Source organism: Rattus norvegicus, chromosome 13 (assembly GCF_036323735.1).
Source record: "Rattus norvegicus strain BN/NHsdMcwi chromosome 13, GRCr8, whole genome shotgun sequence".
NCBI classification, from domain to species: Eukaryota; Metazoa; Chordata; class Mammalia; order Rodentia; family Muridae; genus Rattus; species Rattus norvegicus.
In genome coordinates, this window is record NC_086031.1 from 80,653,359 (window position 1) to 80,671,460 (window position 18,102).

At 42.6% G+C, this 18,102-nt stretch overlaps 1 protein-coding gene across 13 annotated transcripts in view; it reads right to left on the reverse strand.

Annotated features, from left to right (window-relative positions):
• Nucleotides 1-243: 243 nt before the first annotated feature.
• Pou2f1 (POU class 2 homeobox 1) overlaps nucleotides 244-18,102 on the reverse strand; it is a 142,678-nt gene continuing 124,819 nt past the window's right edge. For 6 of the 13 annotated variants that reach the window (XM_039090304.2, XM_039090301.2, XM_017598656.3 and 3 more), the window contains 3 exons: nucleotides 14,087-14,432; nucleotides 12,067-12,155; nucleotides 244-11,020 (listed from right to left, as the gene is read on the reverse strand). In XM_039090304.2, coding sequence (XP_038946232.1) covers nucleotides 10,710-11,020; nucleotides 12,067-12,155; nucleotides 14,087-14,432 — 746 coding nt within the window. In that variant the 3' untranslated portion in view covers nucleotides 244-10,709. 13 annotated transcript variants of the gene reach the window in all.

Below are 18,102 nucleotides of genomic sequence, written 5' to 3' on the forward strand. Positions count from 1 at the left end.
CGACTACTACTCAACTCAGGGTTCCACTAAACCCAACTGATGTCTGGAGAAGGGAAACACAGTGGCCACAGCTCACTAAGGAAGCCAGGGGAGATCTAAGACTAAGGTGCTTAGGACTCCATGATTCATAGAAAGACCCGTGGGAGAAGTGTTTTGGAGGGCCTGTGTAAATGTCTGTGCAATGCTTATGTAAAGCACCAGAACACCAAGGCAGCAACCTCACAGAGACAAAGACAATGTGAAAACACTTGGAAAATGGTTTAATGTTTTACAACAGAAATCAGAACTGTACAGTTACAGTAAGTTTAATATATATAAAAATTACAGCAGACAAATGCATCTACATAAAACCCACCATTTCATTCTGATTCACTGGCACCCACACAATCTTTCCCAAGCCCTATCCCCTCTGGCAGCCCAGGAGGGGAATCACATCAAGGGCACTTTTAAAGAGACAGCACCGCTCACAGCCACCGCTTCCTGGGCCTCTGGAGCTATGAGCTGATCCCAGCAAGTACAACTGTTTGGGTTTCAGGTTTTCCAAATCAAGAAAAACAGATAACGAGGGCCAGTGCTCTGAGTTATCAGCTGAATCTTATAAAACATCCCCACTGAAGGAGAAATGGCTACGGACACTCTGGGGAGAGAGGCTACACAATAGCCACCCAGACTGCAGAGTCGTCTGAAGGAGAAATGTAGAGGACACCCAACTAACTACTCAGGAATTGCCACTGCCTCGTTAAAGCTGCTGGGCAACTCTGGAAAGAATCATGTACATCATCTTGTAAGTTTCCACACACAAGAACTCAAAAACTCACATTTTAAAGTACATAAAATAACATATTTTGGGAGGCCAAGGTGCCCGTTTCCTTGTGTTCCTCCCTTGACAACAGTGGAAAAACACCCCTGAATTAATATTAATTAAAAAAAAAAGGAAAAAAACAAGTGGGGAAGTTAAGATATTTAAAGACAGAAACAAACATCTTAAAAAAAAAACACAATCAGCGTCTCTTTAAAACCAGCCCCCCGCTGGGCAGTCCTCAGTGACTCCACACTCCGTGGGCACTGGTGGAGACTGTTGCCAAACAGTATGTACACTCAGAACCTTTCGTTTTTATTACACCTAGGCAGTGAAAACTGTTATGTTAATACATAGACACACCCAAAACATACAAAAATACTATTATTTCAAACTACCAAGAATAGGACAGCGCAATTATTTCATGCTATGACTTTAAGAGCATTACACTGAAACAAACAAGAAGTTAAACGACATTTTTTTTTAATATCCTGGAAATATACCAAAATATACATCTAAGCTTTGGAATTACTGAGGTTAGACTAATGCAAGTGCTGGGTAATCGTACTTAATACACAAGTCTAAGGTTCTGCAGGAAAGAAATTGTCTTTGGTATCTGCATCAGGCTAGTATTATTAACATTTGGATTTTGCTTTGGGATAGAGCTTGTATGACCCTAGAACCAAACCCCCCTCCCCAATCAACTGAGATTAAAAAGATCCATGTAAAAATTTCCTTCATTTGCAACCCCCAACCCACCCGCCCCGGATAAAAAGTCACAGGCATCTACCTAGCACAAAGGTTACGAAATACAATGCATAGTCGCACAGTGGTGCTGCAAAAGGAAACAAAACTAGAAACAAGATAAAGACAAATCTGATCATTGTTCTGCATGTTTCCTCACAAACAGGACAGCCACTTCCAAGCAGTTCTGGTAACAGAAAAGAGAAAGAAGGCTCAGAAGGGCCCTTGGGTTGAGACCCCGCCCCAAAGGTGAAAGCACCCAGCAGAGTAGCCAATCCTGTGCCAGCATCTTCAGCTTCCCCACTCTGTGGAGTCCATGGCCACACCGTAGCAGTGCCCAGCTCTAAGGCCCTGCGCTAAGCTCTGGTGCTCTGGTGGTGACCCTGGCTGCTGTCATAAAGTCTGTGGTGGTGATGGGATTTTGGCTTTTGTTTTGAAAAATCTGATGTTCCCATTTCCTTGATGCATGCTCTGCTTACAAGTCAGTCAGCAAGGGTCAAAGCTCCCGAGCGTGCATCTGAATGAATCCCTCAACTTAGAAAAGACTTGCTGCCCTTCTGAGCTGGCCAGAGGTGTCGACACCTACCCTTGGGCATGCCTCCAAGTGCCAGGATGCCACAGACTGGATTGAGGCTGAAGACTTCCCTTTTCTTTGGTTTTTTTGTTTGTTTTGAGTTTATACAATCATTAAGAAATCTTTGGTTTTGGCTGGAAATGGAAAAACAAAACAAAGAAACCACCCTCCCCTGGCTTATAGCAGCAGTATAATGACCTGACTTGGCTAAGCTTTTTCTTCCCCCAACTTTGGGGTTGGGAACTGCAAGTTAAGAACTACATTCAAAGAAAATGTTGAAAGGGCTGGAGAAGCAGCTTCCAGAAAGCCCGTCGGATATAAGATTGTCAAATAATAATTATTATTACAATATTAATAATAAACTTAAATATTTGGAAATTTTTTGGTCATGTCACACAGGAAACAAGTGAAATGTGTAGCTTAAGTCAGTGTAAATGAACCTTTGGTGTCCTTTCTACCAAGTCCTGGCAATGAGCAGAATCCCATGGCCTCAGGGGGGAACGGCGAGTCAGAAGCTGATGGATAGCCAGCAGTTAGAAATATGGGGCAGATGGGAGAGGGGAGCTGGCCGTCCTGGAAGGTAAGGTGGTGGGGAACATGGTAAAAGACCTGTGAGGATCCCTAGCAACAAAAACAAACAGGAGATTGCAATTTGCCCTCAGTCTGTAGTAGCTTAAAAGCAGAGACATTCAGAGGCTTGGGGATGGGCTGAGGGAGGGGCAGTCCCACCCCAGGTGACAGGTCTTATGATGCTATAGGCCAGAGTTTATGTTGCTGAGAAGAGGGAGGGCAGACTTGGCAACTCTGTAGGGTTGAGAGGAAGTTAAAGCAAGATACTCAGTCAGAGTTAGAAATGAGGTACACAACAGCTCCTGAATAGGCGGTGGGCAGAAACCCCACTCTTACTCACACCTAGCCTTCACTACCACATATGAGAGCAATAGCTGAGGGCCACTCTAGGAATGCTTCCTTCAGGGAGCCCTCCTGTGGACTGAGTAACACACACATTCCCACAGAAGCAGAGGTAAGGAGTGGGAAGAAGTCTTTCTCTCACCATTTACCATTTATAGTCAATGCAGTATGGTCACAGAACCTTGAACACACTACCCCCACTCCCACTGTTTGCAACTTTAAACCTAACCAGGGTAGCACTAACTAGTTCACTTCACTCCTATGTTTCCTCCTGTCATTCTCAGACCCCGAACACTCTGGGGGGGGGGATGGGCATTGACTCTGTCCACTTTTCTCCAATGAGATCACATGAGCTCCCATGCAGATGCCTCCCTGTTGGAACTGCACTGTCCTGAGCTACCTGCAGACCTTGGGATGCAGCGACAGAGCTCAATACCACTATCAATGTAGGGAGGAAGCGTGAGGTTGCTGCCGTGGGGCTGTGGCCGTTGCAGTGAAGGGCAAGTGAAGAAGACACGGGAAACTGCAGGAGACCCCAGGTCCTCCCTCCCCAGCCAATCAGTCTGGCTTTCTGCTCTTCCTGACGGAGTTCTGGATTTGAGCCAGCACATGGTAAGGGTGGTGGAGACCTGTGCAGTGTGGGCAGACTCAGGGATGCAGACGGGTCCTAAATGGTTTCGTTCCCTCTCTCCACTCGGGAGCGTCACTCTCACAGCTGAAATGGTGTTCGTGATGCACACCATTCCTCCACAGCATTTGTTTCAGTGCTCTTACTGTCAATATCCCTATCACCACACGAACCTACCTACCACTCTGTAAAGCCACACAGCACTAACACTACTCCACATAATGTCAGAATGATAGCAAGTAAAGCTTCCGTGAAGTTCAGCAACCTGATCACATTTGCTGGTCTTCCCTCTCTCTCTCCCTGTCTGTGTTAACCAAAAGTATGCCAACCAATGAACTTCTTAACGTGCCAGCAGCCACATCCTAAAGACACCGTGGAGCAAGACAGCTCTATAGGAGAGCAAGAGAACATCATTTGGCTGCGGTCTGCTCTTCATCACTAACTCCTGACTGTTACTCTAACAGGTTGGGAGGGCTAGTTTTATTTGGATGAATTAGATAAAGGTAAATAAAAGTTCTACTACTATTTTTTTTTTGCACTCCCACAATTCTTTCTTAGCAAGAATATCAATATTTTGCTGAGCAATTTTACCAATCTTCACAGAGCAGCAGGGAAGAACAAAATCAATCTCTTCCCAAAGCCAGAGTAACCAAACAGACATCTTTCAAAAGGTGAGGAAGGCGTGAGGACAAAGGGAAGAACAGAGACGAGACGAAGCTTTCCCCAACCTCAGCGCTTTGCTCTATCGCCTTTGAGTCTGGAAAACTTAAGGATAAGCAATGTACAGCAGTGTCTTTGGTATCAAAATCAAATCCCACTCAAGTTCTGTGAGAAGGGACATGTTAAAAAAATTAGTTCTTGAGATATAGTTTATATTAGAACTCAGGAAGCCAAGAAAGTCTACCCCAGAACAAGGACAGAAAGGTCTTAAATTTTTTCCTAACCCAATATAATTTCTCGTTCACATTTCCCACAATCCTTAAATCATCACCCAATCCTTAAATGCCCCACCTCATTACAGGCGCCAAGTGTGTGGTTAGCTTTCGACTTCTTGGCTTGGATTCCTCGTCTGTGTTTTGGTCTAGACAAAATTATCCTTGGTATAAGAAAAGGAAATAAAGTTTTAAAAATGTTGGGCTACTACCAGCACAGCATTCACTACCATGACAAAAGAGGACTCATCTCACTGTCATTTTCCTCTCCATCCCTCGGGTCCATGCCCATCTCTCTCTTCCTCTGCACACCGGGACATGTGCGCACCCTTCCTCTGCCTAAGCTTTAGCTATGTGCAGGGGTAAGGGATCACCAATCAGGAGAGTCTGGCAGGTCTGGGGTGAAGGCATGGAAACCACAGACAGGAAGGCTGTAAACCTGCCCCCAACCCTGGGCACCCTGAACCTACTGGACACCCCATATATCACCTGCACGGTTGTTTCTGCATACTGTGCTGCATATCAGATCATATAGAGGCCTCAAACCCCCAACCCATTCACAGGGAATATCAAGTTTCCTTTGGCAAGACAGATACAAAGAAAAACAAATACACACAAGCAATATTTTCCTTCTAACATAATCAATTTCTCCTTTCTCCCAACCCAACCCTCCCTAACTCTATAAACAGGATCCCAAATGCATACAGCATCAATCATGTTTATCAACCATAATAAACATTAGTTCAACTAAACACTACAGCTAGAATTATTTCCACTATTTATAGAGATTTTTTTCTTATACTTATTTGGTTTTTCAGTCTAAAACCAGTTCTGTAACAATGCTAAGCTACGCTGAGGTATTTTATGAAGGTGCCAGAAGCTGTTACGCACGAGCATTATCTCACAGATTAAGGTTCCACCATTCAAAACAAAGAGGGAGGAAAAGAGGCAGAGAGATCCAGGTCACTGAGCATATCGACACGTGTGACATACTCCAGCTCACTGGTTCTAGCAGAGGCCAAGAGCAGAGGAGTCAGACTACGGATCGGTTTACTGGTCATGAGTAGAATGATGGTCAGAAGAAACCCTAGTTCACAAATCATAGCACATACTGGGTACGGACTGGATGATTTCTGAGGAAGATGCTCCCTGCCCACCCTGGTAGAACCTCACACTTACTCTCCAGAGAGGAAGAGAGGATGAAGCAGGGAGTGGCCCACCAACCTTTAATAATCAAAGTAACCCATCTCCACCTTTTCTATTGATGCTTGTGTGTACATTGTGGTGTCATCCATGCAAACCTGTGGGACAGTGTCTTACTCTCAGAAGAATGGCAAAGAATTTCTTTTCTTCCTCAAAAATCAAAAATATTAAGAAAGCCTTATTTTCACAAGTATCTGAAAATGACTTCAAAATGGTCACGGGTCTCTTTAGATGAACAATATGACATGGTAAATGCTGTTCACACCCACAAATGAAAGTGAACTCATACAGGTATAAATAATTACATCAATTTCTGCCCACTTGGACAATTATGGGTTTCAGGTCTTTAAGTATTTTTCTTACATTAGCATTGGTAATCTTAAATGTATACAGCTCTAATAGAGTCTGAGGAGTAAGTACACTTCATGTTCCTCAACTTCAGAAGCCAACATAGGGTTTCTGTTCAGGCTCTCTTACTGAGCTGCCGAGGCCCTTCCTTCTGCATTACCAAGTGCTCAGGTCATAGGCTGGTCTGCGAGTTCCTCAGGGCTGGGCCAGCCCAGGCTGCCAGCAGGAAACTGCCTTCTGCACACCAGGGCGGGCAGCACTGCTCCTCTCTTGAGGAAGAACAGGAAATAGATGTCTGTTTGCCTTCCTACTTCAACGACCTATTCTCTCTTGGTCAAGAAAGATTTGTGAGGACGACATGGCTTATGAAGAACGTCAGACTAGGAACTAAAGTATTTTTTCCTTCCATAACATCCCTATATTTACAAATGTACCTGGCATTTCCAGCAAGTTAAATGTTAATGACTGAGCTGAAGTGAAATATTGTCAAGCAAAAACCTGTGCTTCTGGATAGTGAAGAGATTATTTCCCTATCTTTCTAATAATCGAAGGATAGATAATAGACACAATAATATTAGAGAGGTATAATTGTGCTTTTCCCTAAAACAAATGAATAACAACACAGAACATACTGGCAAGATGATCACACCCAAACCCTTTCAATTGATTGATATTGTCCCTTTAAAAAATGTCTAATAAAGCTCATGAAATATAAGCAGGCTGGTCCTACGCAAGATGAAAGCCGGATTCCTTTGGTTCCATTTTGGAGTCACAAGTTACATAAACAGGATGGTGCTGACCTTCCTGACAACAGACACCAGCAAGTAAATGGACAGGAAGAATGTTTCCTCATTTTATGGAGCTGCCTATAGGGCTTCAGAGACATTCAAGGTAACAGAGCACTTTACTATTCCTAGAACAGCAATACTGCTCTTGTGAGAAGCCTTATAGATTTTTCTGTTGTCATTCAGATTTACACAGGAAATAAATAAAGTTTATGCCAAACTGCATTGCTTAAACAGGATTAAACAGTTACATTCACTACTCTCCAGGGAGGGCCCATTATCACAGGCAAATATAGTGTCCCTAAAAATGTATTTAAAATTTGTCTTTGGCTTACTCTGTGTTAACTAAATTTAGGGATGAAATAAAGTAAGCATAAATATCAGGGGGAAGAAAGGAAGAATGAAGTAACAGGTTATAACAACCTTCCTGGCGTTTATTCAGGAAACGCAGAAACTCTCGACTGCATGTTTCTTTTAGTCAGATGACCCCTTTAGTATCTATACTCTCTCAGAAAAAGGCAGCTGAATGTTTTAAGTCTGAGTACTTTAGCTTAGAAGATAGTTGTCAGCTCAAAGAGCATTTGAAATCATTAAAAAAAAAAAAAAAAAAACCAAGATGGTATCAAGTAAAAACTAGCCAAGGGTTTAATATAGTAGCATTAACAGAACATTTAGAGTGGTGATGGAAGCTATTGTAGCCTGAACACCCCCAGAGAGTTTAGTAGTGTTTCATGTACATATGTATAAAGTACCTTTCATTTCACAACTTAATTTTAAACACATGAAAAAGGGTAGGGAAAAATTAAAGTTATCTTTATCTAAAGATCCTTCTTCTCAATACAGTATTTATGCTGGTTTTAAAGTCTATCCTCAAAAATGAACTACATGAAAAGGCAGCAATCCCTTCTCAAACCCACTAGAGACCACAGACAGAGAAGGGACTGACGGACCACTGGGCTAGAACTTAAAATGTACTATCATTTTTAAAATCAAAGTCTGTAGGGGACTCTTATTTGGGAAAAAGACTCTTTTAATCACATTGGATGAAATAAACAGTCTTTCTCTGTCCTCCTTAACCCCTGGGCCAGAGCCCCTTGGGATCTACTTCCTTTGGTAGCAATTCTGGAGATTAGTGCTATAACTTCTAATCTGTCAGGTGGGTAATCAGCATTTCTCTCCCTGAATTCTCCCTCCTAACCTCCTGACTCCCAAGGGAGGGACTCTCTGCTAGGGGCAGAAACAGTATTGACAAGCATAAAACCATGCACACAGACTAAGGTTAGAGTGTTAAGTCAAGACAAAACATTAAATTAACGAGAGAAAAGGTGGGTGGGGAGGGGAGAAGCAGTAACTGACACGCCATGCTATTTACACACTGACTTAAACAAACTAGTAGCTAAAATCAAGGTAATGTCTGCCCAGAGGATATTACAATTTACCAACATAAAAGATTAAAAACAAGCAGCAACTTTCACATAAAATTAATCAAGAAAAATGAGTAAGAAATTGTCAGTAGCATCTATCTCCTCAATGTGTTTGAACTGCACATCACAACTAGTCCATCAGTACAGCAGCTTGCTAAAAATTGACTTTGGTTCAAGCTTAGTTTAAAAAACAAAACAAAACAAACAAAACCCCCACACCATACAAAACAGGTGGATGAGCATCTGTTAGCTTCCCTGCTTGCAGCTCACTGATTTTTGGAGGGATTTTAGGAAAAGTTTACAGTAAAAGAAATTATTCAGGGGTGAAAATTAAAGACTCTGGGAAATAACCAAAAGGAACCAAAAAAAAAAAAATGTTTCTGACCTTTAACATGACCTTCTCCCAACAGAAAAATAACAATAGAAGGTACACATTTGTGTCTGTCCCTGCCTCTCTGAATTTCTCTCTGCAGACAACTGCACAGAATCCAAGTTTCCTGTGGCGTAAGCAAAGTATCAGAAGGAGAACCACTCCCAGCTCAAAGTGCAGACCACCAGGACTGAAGCGAGTGCCCTCAGACACCAGATGGGACCCTTTCACTGCAGTGAGGGCAACTGAGAGCTTCACTGCAGTGATCCAGTCATTTGGGAAAACTGTGGTAGAGATAGTATAACAAGAGGACATTGGCAAATGGGGAATTTAAACTCTAAATTACCCTCATCCATCTTCATCCATTTTCACAAGCTCTTCCTTTTCAATGGGCTCATTTATGTAGTCTAGAAACACCCTGAAAACAATTACAGGAGCAAATCACTTTTTTACATAAAATAGGAGACGTATGTCGTCATCAGATCTACCTAGCAGGGGCCTAAGAAACCAGGAGACGCAGGCGGCTGTGTAGGTCCTGCTTAGCATCTCTCTGAGGTTTCACAGATCCCTGCCCAGCCAGGGAAAGGCCTGTCAGTCAGAGAGCTGAGGAAAATCTCCGGCTTGGAGAAACTTGTGACCCACTCGGTGGACAGGAAGTCTGTGACTCTCTAGAGGACCTCTCTGGGATACCTCATTAGTAGAAAACAGTCCAATAGAATTGCCTTAGAAAACAAGAAAGAGAACTGTTGTCCAATTTCAGTATGACAATTTGATTCTGACTAAGAAAATAAAAGGAAGTTTGGATGAAAAAATTTCATAAAATGAAAAAACAAGCAAGCAAACAAACAAACACTAACAGTAGGAGCATTTCTTTTTTTAAAGAGATAAGAAATTGGAGAGCCACCAAGTCAGGTGTCTGCAGTAGTCTTTGCTCTTTGGAACCAAACCCTGCCCTGCGACAGGCACAGCTGTCCCCGTGGACAGTGGAAGCAGCGTCACTGTTGCACCACAGGGTCTGGGCCTCAGGGCTGCTCATTGATTTGGGGGTGAGTGAGAGCTACAGTGCAGCAGGAACTCCTTCCTACACAGAAGTGCTCCAAAGGCACCACCTGATGGGGGAGGGGCGTGTGTGAAGCAGGAGTGTTTGCACACACTGCCTTCAGCTTCTGCACCAAGCCTCTTGCATAAGTGGCAAAAGAAAATCATTTTCTAGCACCTCTGTAAGGATAAGGAAACCAGCAAGAACATTCCCAAAAGTTAAGAACGTAAGTCTCCCTTTATCCCAAACCCTCCCTCCCCACAGTGTGGAGCTCACTGAAATAGGATCCAGGAGCGAGAGATAAACATGTTCAATATACATATATGTATATATTCATATACATATATATATAAACAATAACAGAGATACAGTAATACAGGCCTGCCTAAATTGTACCAGTTAAGAAAGGAACCCCAACACAATTGACACGATTATAAACACCTTGTTATGACTTCATGGCCTGTACAACAGGCCTATAAAAATGATTTTTTTTAAAGAAAAAAACCAAAACAAAACATAACAACAATAACAAAAAAAAAAAAAAAAAAAACCCAAAAAGAAAAAAAACCCTTTCCTCCCCTGGAACTGGTAACCCACCTTAGCTTGTCACCATGACTGCTGGAAATGATAAGTAGTCCTTTCACTTATTTTTGTCTGTCTGTTTTTGATATTTTGTTTCTGTTTTTTTTTTTTCTTTAAAATTTTTGGTTAGAAAGTTCTCCAATCCATGAAGCAATCCTGAAAAGACATTGTTTTTATTATAAAATTAGGCAAACGTTGTCCTGTCTCCATTCTTTTTTTTTGTTGTTATGTGTAATTTTTTTCTTCTCTCCATGTCTTCCTCATCCTCACAACATGGTGGGAGGAAGCCAATGACAGGCGTCATGTTTTAGCCAGCTGATAGCCAGCCTATCACCCTGCAGTGAGGAAAGCCCCAGCTCTGCGTCCAGCTCACTGTGCCTTGGAGGCAGCTGTGGTGGTGGAGGCAGCCCCGCTGGCAGAGGCCACTGTGAACAGAGAGTTCTGGATGGACTCAGTTGAGGTGGAGGAGGCATGAAGGCTGGCTGTAGGTGCGGAGTTCCCTGTGGAGGCTGCAGCGGCAGAAACCAAGCTTACTGGGTTGCTGGTGAGCAGAGAGAGGTTCTGAGGGTTCAGGAACAGAGGGGCAGTCACGATGTTGGGGGCTCCTCCTGCATTGGCGAATACCAGGTTCCCAGTTGCATCCAGAGATGTTATTGGAAGAGAGCCACTAGAAGCAAGAGCTATAGATAAAGAGTCCAAAACAGAAGAACATTAAACTTCATCCTGGAGAAGCCAGACACCACAGCTGAGAACATCAGCTAACTTCGACTCAGTAGCAGAGTGTGACTGTTCCTGACTCTTCCCTCCACTGTGATGCTGTACTGACACCAGCTTGTTTAGAGTTGAAAAGTCAATTTAATGGGCATGAGTTCGACAAATCAATAGGGAGGAGTCATGAGAGCTAGGTTAGGTGCCAGTCAGTCATGTCTCTATTTTTTAAGTTTCATTTACTTACAAGTATTTGCTAAATCTAATAATTTTATCTTTTCAATGGAATTGACTTAAAACTGCCTCCATTCAAGACTACTTATTAGTGATTGAAGTATTAAAAATGTATTTAGCTTTTATCAACTTCACTGCCATTATTTGAAAAATTCAGGAATAAATTTCATATAAAATGAAAGCTATCTTTGAGAAACCTTTAGTCAAGAGAACATTTATTTATCATTAAGTAAAGAAAAGAGTATGATTTTAAAAATTTGCTTTTTTACTTCTAGGGGCAGACCCTTGACTCTCGGTGGGGATGGAACTGGGCAATTTTACTTGAAGAAGCTTGCCTTGAGGTAGTTTTACTTGAAGAAGCTTGCCTTGAGATAGTTTTACTTGAAGAAGCTTGCCTTGAGATAGGTTAACATCGGGAGGAAAAAAATCTACCTCCAACTATTCACATAATAAGTTTAGAATTCTTGGGACAGGGGTTGGGGATTTAGCTCAGTGGTAGAGCACTTGCCTAGCAAGCGCAAGGCCCTGGGTTCGGTCCCCAGCTCCGAAAAAAAGAACCAAAAAAAAAAAAAAAAAAAAAAAAGAATTCTTGGGATATACCAAAGTATTTATTTGTTGTTCTCACAAATTAGCCTGTACATTCTTCTACAAAACTTTTTTACAGGACTATCTTCTTGACCCCCAAGAACAGTTTAATCAGCATCCGGCTCTCCACCTCACCCTTCTCTCTGGAGAGCCCACTCCCACCCCTCAGGCGTACCAAGTAGGACAAACTGCTGCTCACCTTGAATGGTTGCCAGTGTACTGTTGCTCATCAGGGCCGGGCTGAGAGCCCCACCCAGGGTCCCCGGATTGAGACTGAGTAAGGCACCTCTGTAAGTGAAAAGAGGGGTCACTATACTGCCACATACACAGACCATCAATCTGACACACACCCAAGCTGACGAAACAGAGACCCTCATCTGGGGACACGTCTGAGAATCCTTGTAATTTTCGGTAACTTTCATATGGTTTAGTTAGTGCTTCCCAGTTACTGCTTGCTGCTGATTACTTGTACAAATGCTCTGCATAAAATATGAAACTTTAGTCACTGACTTTTCTTTGAATTACTTCATTTATTTTTTTCTAAAAGGAAAAAACTTGAAAGGATAATCCTTATATTGACAATAAAAACATAAAATCACCATACAACATTCATTGCTGTTCTATTCAGAATAGCTAGGAAAATGAAATTAGCATAGACTGATGAATGGATAATGAAGCTGGTACAAATACACAGTGGATAGATGTAGAGAACATTAGCCTAAGTGACTAACCTGGGCCCAGACTTACAAAGGCTGCCAAGTCTCTTTCATATGCGACTCCTAGCTTTGAGTCTTTAATGTGTCTAACTTGGAGTATCTGTTCTTTCATCAAAAAGCATGAAAGGGTCCTGGAGAGGGCGACAACAGGTCCCAGTGGGGTAGGGCATAGTAGAATGCATTGGTGTGACAACAGGAGGAAAAACCAGGGCGAGTGAAAGGTTTGAGCAGAGAGAGCAGTGAGGGACGGAAGCGGAGAAGGAAGGCAGGTCAACAAAGCTAATAATATATGAAAAAGCCTTATGGAGACCCATGTGTAAGCTAATTAAAAACATATAAAAAATAAGGAGTTTGAACAGAGGTACCCTACATGGGTAGACAATGTTGTTCCTAGAAGATACAGACTATTAAATAAAAATCTTGGTGCCACACCCTGGCACTCGAGTTGCTGCAGGATATTTGATCACACTCTGAACCCCCAGATTATGCTAATTACTGAAAAACCTTTCTCTAGTTGTGGTGTGGCTCAGGCCTTAGCACACACCTTTAATTCCAAACAACGAGGATAAGGTTAGTTTGTAGAAGGAAGCACCTATGTTTGAAAGTGGCAGACAAAGTGATGAATCAGAGAAAGATCTGACACAATAGAATATACCCAACTACTTGAGAGGCTACTTTAGAGAGCAGCATGGGGTGGGATGGGGAGAGAAAGAGAGAAAGGAGGCAGTTTTACTGGGACACTTGTACAGAGACAGGGTGCAGAGAGAGAACAAGCTAGACACAAGTGAAGACAGAACAAGTCAGAGAACGAGGAGCCAGAAGATGAGAACAGATTGCTAGGGTTAGTTTGGGGCCAAGCAGAGAGAAGCCAGATGGGATCAGTCAGCGTGGAGAGGAGTCGGAGGCAGAACAGCCTAGGGCTGCTGGATGAGGGAGCACAGCTTTTCTTTGGGGGTCTCAATGGTTGGTTACTCATGTCCCAGTGGATGGCTCTAACTCATACTTACAGGCAACACTGATTAAGACTGGCTACTTAAAGAAAGAAAAAAAAAAGAAAGAAACAGGGCACATGAAGTCTGTGTGGGTGGGGGTGAGTTTAGGGCAGTTTGGGAGGGGTGGAGGGTGGATATGATCAAAATACATTGCATACATGTATGAAATTATCTGAGAAAAACTATGAAAAATATATAAAATCAGAATCACTTATTCCAAGTGTTACTTGTTCTTGAGAATTAGAAAGTAGATATTCTATACTTGAATGAAGAAAGCTTAATAATGAAGAATTCTGGGCTTTCTTCCTGGCTCTATCTCAGTTCTGTGTCATCATGTGGAAATGACAGTTCAGCTACTTAGAAACTTCAGTGCAAACCTCTAATCTAGTCAAAGCTGCCCATCTCAGATATGCTTTTCTCCTAAGAGAGTGACAAAAGGTCTTCCCTGGGAGTCATAGAAATGAGTTCCTAGTTCTGTTTTGGATGCAAACGGAACAGGACCGCCCCTTACCCAGCAGCAAACTGTGAGGGTGCCATCAGGCCTGGATTGAGTCCTGCAGCAGCAGCCATAGCAGCAAGACTGGCATTTGCTGGCAACTGTGCAGCTCCTTGGAGAGCAGCGGCGGCTGCAGTCTGTAAGCCAGAGGCTGTCACCATCACCTGGCTGGCTCCAAGAGGGGAGGGGAGAGGTGTGGAGGTGGTCTGTGTTGTGCTGGTCTCGCTGGCACTAGAGGCCTCAGAGGTGGAGGCTGAGGCAGAAGGAGAGGGACTCAAGGAGGGAGATGTGACTGCTGAGGAAGCAGGGGGTGCTGTGGAAATCACGGTGGCCGTGTTGTTGGACGTGGAGTCTGTAGTGCCTGAAAAGAGAACTGAGTTAGAAAATGGCCTCCTGTAAGTGGGTTTGGAAAACTAGTCACTTCCATCAGTATCTTTAAAAAAAAAAAAAATTCAAGGGAATGGTTAACTTACTACCCATTAATCCTTAATGCATTCTTTTTTATAGAACTAGTTTAGCATTTTAACAGAAATTAGTGATAAAAAAATTTAAAGCCAAAGCTATGAGTCCTACTTTAAGAGAAGAGTAACCACACGACTCTGAAAGAAGTAATACTGTGTCATCCCTGTCCCCACCACCAGTCTCAATTTTCTATTAAAAAAAGAACAAATGGGGCTGGAGAGATGGTTCAGTGGTTAAGAGCACTGACCATTCTTCCGGAGGTCCTGAGTTCAATTCCCAGCAACCACATGGTGGCTCACAACCATCTGTAATGGGATCTGATGCCCTCTTCTGGTGTGTCTGAACAGCTACAGTGTACTTATATACAATAAATAAATAAATCTTAAAAAAAAAAAGAACAAATGAGGGGCTGGAGAGATGGCTCAGTGGTTAAGAGCACTGGCTGCTCTTGCAGAGAGAAGCTCACAACCATCTGGAACTCTAGTTCCAGAGGATCTGATGCCCTTTTCTGGCCTCAACAGACATCAGACACACAGGTGGTGCACAGATATACATGTAGGGAAAACACTCATATACATTAAAAACAAGACCAAGAAAACCTTCAAACAAATAAATCTTTTAAAAAAGCTATCCAAGTCAGGCATGGTGGTACACACCTTTAATCCTAGCACTTGAGAGGCAGAGACAGATCTCTATGAGTTTGAGGACAACCTGGTCTATATAGAGAGTTAGAAGCCAGTCAGATCTACAAAGTGAGACCCTGCCTAAAACAAAAGCAATTACTAAAAATGGCAAAATTGAAATCATTTTAGTAGTCCTTATCATTCCTTAGTAGATTTGTGGCACACCCACTATAACCACAGCACACCTTAACTTGAAATAGCCATGTTTCAAATGTTCAAAAGTCACATGTGTTTAGTGAACACCATAGTGTATACTATAGATTTAAAATGTGTGGAAGTTGGCAAGCTAGAGTCTAGAGGCAAGAGTATCTTAAAGGAATGTGTCCAATCCTGACCCAGTAAAGTATCTACCAAAGTAAAACAAATAGGGCAGGCCCTCCAGTTCCAGCTGTCAGCATATGCTTGTCCTGCTATTCTTTACCTTTTCCTCCTCTATCTTTTTTAGTCAAACTGATACCAAGTAACAGTCATCTGGAAGAAGAAACCTCAATTGGGAAATGCCCTTACCTCATGAACCTGTGGGTTAATAAGTCTGTGGAACATTTTCTTAATTAATGAGTCATGTGGGAAGGCCCCATTTGCTGAGGGTGCAGCCACCCATAGGCAGGTGGTTCTGGATGGGATAAAAAGCAGGCTGAGAAAAGCCATGGGAAACAGGCTGGAAAGCAGTGCTCTCCCGTAGTTCTGCATGAGTGCCCATCCCGAGTCCCTGCCATGACTGCCCTCAGTGATGGACTGGAAGCTCAAAGAAACCGTTTCCTCCCCAAGTTGTTTTTGGTTACGGTGTTTTATAACAGCAATAGAAACCCCATCTAAGACAATGCTACCTTACAAAACAAAAATAAAAACAAAAAACCCCCCACCAAAACAAAACAGAGGTAGCCAGAATTTAACTTAGTGAAACTCAGCATGTCCTAGGATATAATTAACCATACATAAATAGAAAACAAAACTCATGTGGTATTCTCACTAGTAAGAACTCAAAAAGGACAAACACATATACAATACAACCTTTAAAACTTTCTATACAGAAATGCTATGACATACACAACATTTTCCATGTATGTAAAATAAACAGCCCAAGCAAAAGAAGTATCTCAAACCTGTGAGAGTGAAACAGGCAGAATAATCTTCTGTAAGAAAACACTGTGATACAGAAGATCCTTCCCCTGTAAGAGCCTAAGCACACACATTTAAGTTCCTTTGCTGCACTAACATGGAGAACCCTGCTATTAAGGTTGCAGTTCACCAGTACTGGATGGCTTTCTAAATGGAGGACTTCCTTTCTCAGAGGAGCTTCCCTGTCTCTGCCTGACTGTGAGGTGAGTGTGCCTGAACACAGGTGGCTGGTGGCCTTGTCTGAAAAATGACCTTGTAGAGAGCTCTCTCTACAAGGCCTGCTCTGGCTTCCTGTCAGCTTGATAATCAGGTGTTATATTATAACCAATCAGCCCTTGCTGCCTGTTTGATGCTATGACCAATTAGCCCTTTCCATCTGTACCCCTAAAAAAAAATCCCTTATATACTGGATAGACCTGTCTAGCTGCAGGGTCTTCTGAAGTTCTTCTGTCAGACTCAGGGCTATCCAAACCCTGCTTGCTTCCTTTGTCCTTGAGGGCTGATGGTCAACAGGCTCCGAGAAGGGGTGGGGGTGGGGCAACCTTCTTTTCCTTTCTGCTGCCCAGTTTTCCTTCTAAGCTTCTGGGAGGAACTGACACCATTTGCAAAGAGCAGCACCTGCTTCCTGTGCCTTTACAATGGTAGCCAAGTGGCTTGCGGTCTCTGAATGAGGTAAACTTGCTTACCTCCTTTTTATTGTTAATTAAGAAATATTATAAAAAACAATTCACCCCCCCCTTTTGTCCTCAAAAACAAAACTAAGATACTTTTTATATGCTACAGCTGCCTCTAAATAAAATGATACCCGTGTGGCTATTAAGCCTACCCATGGGAGAAGCTGAGGAGAGAACATGGAGGCTGATGTTAAGATTTACATTTACAGGTTGTTATGGGTATTTTTAAGGGATGGATGTGTACAGGGTTTTGTGTGTTTAGGTGGGCAATTATATCTTATCAATTGGGAAAAAAAAGCCTACCCACACCTCAGTATTTCTTCAGCTCTAATGGTACCAGCCCAAGTGCTGCACTGTGTCCCTACTGTGGAGGTCACACTGCCTGGTGGACCCCTAAGCTCTCCCCAGCTGCATCCTCTGCTAAGATCTAGCCTTTGATCTACAGAGGATAAATGTGCTTTCCCAGTTCTCGTCCACAGGCAAAATTTCAAAGTACTTTCAATCTCTTGACCAATTTTTCATTTCACCAAACCTAATTTTACCTAGTTCTGAAACTAAAACTGTCCATTTTTATGAAACCTCAAATCTTGAAGTAAAAATGCTTAAATTGATTATTATACTTTCCTCCTCATTGCATAAATTAAACAAACCAGCAATTTGTTAAGTCTTGTAGGCTAAGAAAATCCCAGCCAAATCACTGGGTTTAATCTAGGCTAGAAAGGGATGAGTTTAAAAAAAAAAAAACCCTCGCTGCTTTTCTCTGGTTGTAATATACTATCCATTTTCTAGGCACCTCCAATCCGAGTATCATGTGACCACAGTGATATGAAACATCAACATCATCTTTAAACAGATCCTTGGAGCCATGGAGTTATGTTCTGGTTCATAGACTTCCTCTATGATCTGAACCCTTGGCAATGTCCTCACCTCAGCACCCTACGGGAGAGTGCAGGCTCTCAGAGCCCCAGCATCCTTAGGAAGATGCTACCACCCACCACAGTGATGTACGTTAGATTCAAGAACATGTAAGGTACCTAGCACTTCCACTTGTTTCCTTCCCTTTTCTAGTTTTAAAAGAACAGCTTAGTGAAAT